General features: G+C 48.4%; 1 protein-coding gene across 1 annotated transcript; it reads right to left on the bottom strand.

The window, feature by feature from the left end:
- Positions 1 to 2,315: 2,315 nt before the first annotated feature.
- LOC123756964 (golgin subfamily A member 6-like protein 7) lies at positions 2,316 to 3,449 on the bottom strand. The gene has a single exon (XM_045740373.2). It carries the CDS (start codon positions 3,447 to 3,449, stop codon positions 2,316 to 2,318), a length of 1,134 nt encoding a protein of 377 aa, XP_045596329.2.
- Between the last annotated feature and the right edge of the window lie 1,410 nt (positions 3,450 to 4,859).

Below are 4,859 nucleotides of genomic sequence, written 5' to 3' on the forward strand. Positions count from 1 at the left end.
TAAAGACAGGTGTAGAGGCGACGTAGTAATACCTCAGATGTAGAGGAATTTTCAGGTATAGCAGATGTAGAGGTATTTCAGGTGTAGTAAACTATATAAAGCTAGTTATCGAGTTCCAGCTCCTGTCCCCCGCCTTAATTTGTAAGATATAGTGAGAGATCAATATTTAAATTTGCGAAAGCTAATTAAGTTTACCAAATGATAAGCTTGTTGTGAACAGTTGTTACTAGTTGTGTGTGGTTGTAGTTACACAGTTAAGTAGAGGCGAGTGTTGAGGGAGAGGTTGTGTTGATCTAAGTGATAAGTCTCTACTTAATCTCGGATGTTTACTGTGATATAGACGACGGCCAGGACCTGGCCTCTTGTTGTTCTTCTTGTTCTGAAATAACTTAGTTTTGGTGAACATTGACGTAACGACGAAAGGTTTAAACTGATTTGTTTTATTTTACAATGTCAGAAATAACTTCATTTTAAAATTTATGAACATTTTTCTGTTAATAACTAACTTACATGAGTAAACTAAGGCGGGGGACAAGAGCCGGAGTTCGGTAACTTCATTGATCTTATTTCCTACGTCAGGAATACAACGGTTTTAAATCTCAGGAGATTTAGGGTGTTAATAACGAAATTACGAAAGATAACTTAGGCGGAGGACAGGAGCTGAAACTCGATAATTCAGTTTTCTTTTCTTACTACGTCTGAAGTACAGCGGTTTTAAATCTCAGAGATATTGAACTGTTAATAAAGAAGCTATAGAAGTAAACTAAACCGGGACCCAAGAGCCAGAGCTCGGTAGTTAACTTTATCTCGTTTACTGTGTCCGAACTGCAACCGTTTAAATCTCCAGGAAAATAATCCGTTAATGATGAACTTATAAAAGTTAATTAAAGCGGGAGACAAGGACCCAGATTCACGAAGCAGTTACGCAAATACTTACGATCCTGTACATCTTTTCTCAATCTTTGGCTGCTTTGTTTACAATTATTAAACAATTAATGAGCTCCGAAGCACCAGGAGGCTGTTTATAACAATAACAACAGTTGATTGGCAAGTTTTCATGCTTGTAAACTGTTTAATAAATGTAACCAAAGCCGTCATTGATTGAAGAAAGATGTACACGTTCGTAAGAACTTACGTAACTGCTTCGTGAATCTGGCCCAAGAGCTGGAACTCGCTAATTAACTGTAGTTTACAACGTCTGAAACACTTATGTTTTAAATCTAAAAATATTGGGCTACTAATAGCGAAGTTAAAAGAGGGGAAATAAGGCGGAGGACGGAAGCTAAGACTCGGCAACTGCCTTGATCTTATTCACTACGTCTGAAATAGAGCAGTTTTAAATTCTGAGAAAATTGGGTTAATAGTAGCTAAACTCCACTTAAGAACGTATAGAGCCGGGTCCAAGAGCTGACATCTGATAATAGAAATTACTTTTCCAAAATAATCACTGAAGTCCGTAGAGTTTATTTCTTCATAAGAACTTCCTAAGACCGGACCTTTAAGGGTGTAGGCTTAGAGGTGACCAAACCCGCCAGTTACTGGTAAGCCTAAACCACTACTACTGACAAGTAACTGGGATGAGAGGACGAGGATCTAGGATGGGGGGGGGGAGGAAAGAAATGGAGTTGAACTTCCTGGACTGTCGGGAATTAAACGCAGACCTGCAAGAAGCGAACCCTCCGTTGTAGCAACCAGTCTGAGAGGCAACTCGGACCGTTGTGGACCATCTTGCAGCTACTGGGAGCTCGATATTAAAGCATTTTGTAAATTCAGACCATTCGGCCGTGGTTGAGGTAACAGGCACATACGTCGTCAGTGATCCACGTCAGTAGGCTCAGGCCATACAGGGGTTGTCCAACCACTTAACCGCCCACTCTCCAAACAGGAACATGTCTACTTAACGCTGGAGCAAAGTTGGTATTGATAACCAAGTTTGCAGGCCCCGGAGCACTACGAGATAACAGCTTTGGTTCAACACGTGTACACGCTCTCAACATTTTAGTATATATAAATTAAGTTGCTATGAGTGACGCAAGATGTAGAGGTTCCGCAGGGGGTCGCTAGCCTGTCTGAGGAACCCTTATTGTTCACCTAGTAGTAAATAGGTACCTGGGATTTAGGTGCCTATGTCCCACGCGGCCTGGTCGACGACCGGGCCGCGGAGACGCTAAGCCCCGAAGATCATCTCAATAAATCAATCAATCATCTCAAGATAAGCTGGAGTGTGTGTGTGTGTTCTCATATCTTCACTACCAGAGCCGTCAGCACCTGTTCCGTACACTTACTGTCTCACTTTTATTCTCCCGTCATTGTGTTCATGCTAGTGACACCTGCTCATCCCTCCGCGACACCTGTTCACCCTTCAGTGACACCTGCTCATCCCTCCGTGACACATGTTCACCCTTCAGTGACACCTGCTCATCCCTCCGTGACACATGTTCACCCTTCAGTGACACCTGCTCATCCCTCCGCCACACCTGTTCATCTCTCCACGGCACCTGTTCATCCCTCCACGGCACCTGTTCATCCCTCCACGGCACCTGTTCATCCCTCCACGGCACCTGTTCATCTCTCCACGGCACCTGTTCATCCCTCCGTGACACCTGTTCATCCCTCCACGACACCTGTTCATCCCTCCACGGCACCTGTTCATCTCTCCACGGCACCTGTTCATCCCTCCACGGCACCTGTTCATCCCTCCACGACACCTGTTCATCCCTCCGTGACACCTGTTCATCCCTCCACGACACCTGTTCATCCCTCCACGGCACCTGTTCATCCCTCCGTGACACCTGTTCATCCCTCCGTGACACCTGTTCATCCCTCCGTGACACCTGTTCATCCCTCCACGGCACCTGTTCATCCCTCCGTGACACCTGTTCATCCCTCCGTGACACCTGTTCATCCCTCCGTGACACCTGTTCATCCCTCCGTGACACCTGTTCATCCCTCCACGACACCTGTTCATCCCTCCGTGACACCTGTTCATCCCTCCACGGCACCTGTTCATCCCTCCGTGACACCTGTTCATCCCTCCGTGACACCTGTTCATCCCTCCACGGCACCTGTTCATCCCTCCGTGACACCTGTTCATCCCTCCGTGACACCTGTTCATCCCTCCACGGCACCTGTTCATCCCTCCGTGACACCTGTTCATCCCTCCGTGACACCTGTTCATCCCTCCGTGACACCTGTTCATCCCTCCACGGCACCTGTTCATCCCTCCGTGACACCTGTTCATCCCTCCGTGACACCTGTTCATCCCTCCGTGACACCTGTTCATCCCTCCGCGACACCTGCTCATCCCTCCACGACACCTGTTCATCCCTCCGTGACACCTGTTCATCCCTCCACGGCACCTGTTCATCCCTCCGTGACGCCTGTTCATCCCTCCGTGACACCTGTTCATCCCTCCACGGCACCTGTTCATCCCTCCGACACCTGTTCATCCCTCCGTGACACCTGTTCATCCCTCTGCGACACCTGTTCATCCCTCCGTGACACCTGTTCATCCCTCCACGGCACCTGTTCATCCCTCCACGGCACCTGTTCATCCCTCCACGGCACCTGTTCATCCCTCCACGGCACCTGTTCATCCCTCCGCGACACCTGTTCACCCTTCTGCGACACCTGCTCATCCCTCCGCCACATCTGTTCATCCCTCCGCGAGACCAGTTCATCCTTCAGTGACCCCTGTTCAACCCTCCGCCACATCTGTTCATCCCTCCGCCACACCTGTTCATCCCTCCGCCACACCTGTTCATCCCTCCGCCACACCTGTTCATCTCTCTGCAACACCTGTTCATCCCTCCGCAACACCTGTTCACCCTTAGGCGACACCTGTTCACCCCTCCGCTCCTCCCACACTTGTAAGGCTGCGAGGAAGGAAGCCCCAAGTGTACGGAGGAGGAGGAGGCACCGTCTAGGGCTTCCATCTCCCGGGACCAACCCCGTGATGGCTTCATTATTGTCATCTGACTCTTTATCACAGAAGATGCTGCTCCCCTGTGTGTCAAGATCATCTTCCAGCAGCATCCAGGCGGACGTGCTCTCCTGTCTGTCTGTCTGTGTAGACGGGTCGTGCTCTGTCTGGTTCCTGTCTTCGCTCGAACAATAACCAAGGCAAGCTCAGTAACTAGCCAGTGAGGCAATCCGTCTGAGTGGCCTGTGAAGCAAGCCGTCTGAGTGGCCAGTGAAGCAAGCCGTCTGAGTGACCAGACAAGTGTAGTACTGTTGACCGTTCTCACGACCAGGCAAGAAATGCTGAATGAAAACACTTGCATACTAGACAAACTCGTGGATGGAAGAAGCTTACAGATTCTTGAAGTCCTTCACATTAAGGCGGAACAAGTAACCATAAATACCCAAATAACGGAACTCTTCACCCACCATGAGAGTGAGAACAAGTCGCGATGATGCCAACGAGGACGTCAGTGCCCGAAACACATGCTCTCTACCCCCTGACTAATCTTTGACGGTATAGGTTATTGACCCATGCCTCTTACTTTTACTCCTCAACCATCACCTACTCTATGTACCTGACTTCCCTGCGGTATAAATCTATGTGTTCTCTTCTGTCTCCTTACAGAGACAGAAGAGGTTAAGTTGCAGCCTCGCTCCTGTACCAGGTAAGTCCACTACGGGCTCACCATAGCCCGTGCTACTTTGATATTTCGTTATGAGTAGCTAAATCTAAAACAACAACTTCTATCTCCGCCAGAGAAAATGACATACAAAGTGAAAGTGCGACTCCTCAAAGTCGACAAGCACTCTGAGCGTAAAATTGCAGCAGCCCTTGACAAGGTAACATTAGTGGAACCAGTTGACGTTCATATGCATGTTAACAAGGCTACGGTAAT

This window comes from Procambarus clarkii, chromosome 26 (genome assembly GCF_040958095.1).
Source record: "Procambarus clarkii isolate CNS0578487 chromosome 26, FALCON_Pclarkii_2.0, whole genome shotgun sequence".
Classification (NCBI taxonomy): Eukaryota; Metazoa; Arthropoda; class Malacostraca; order Decapoda; family Cambaridae; genus Procambarus; species Procambarus clarkii.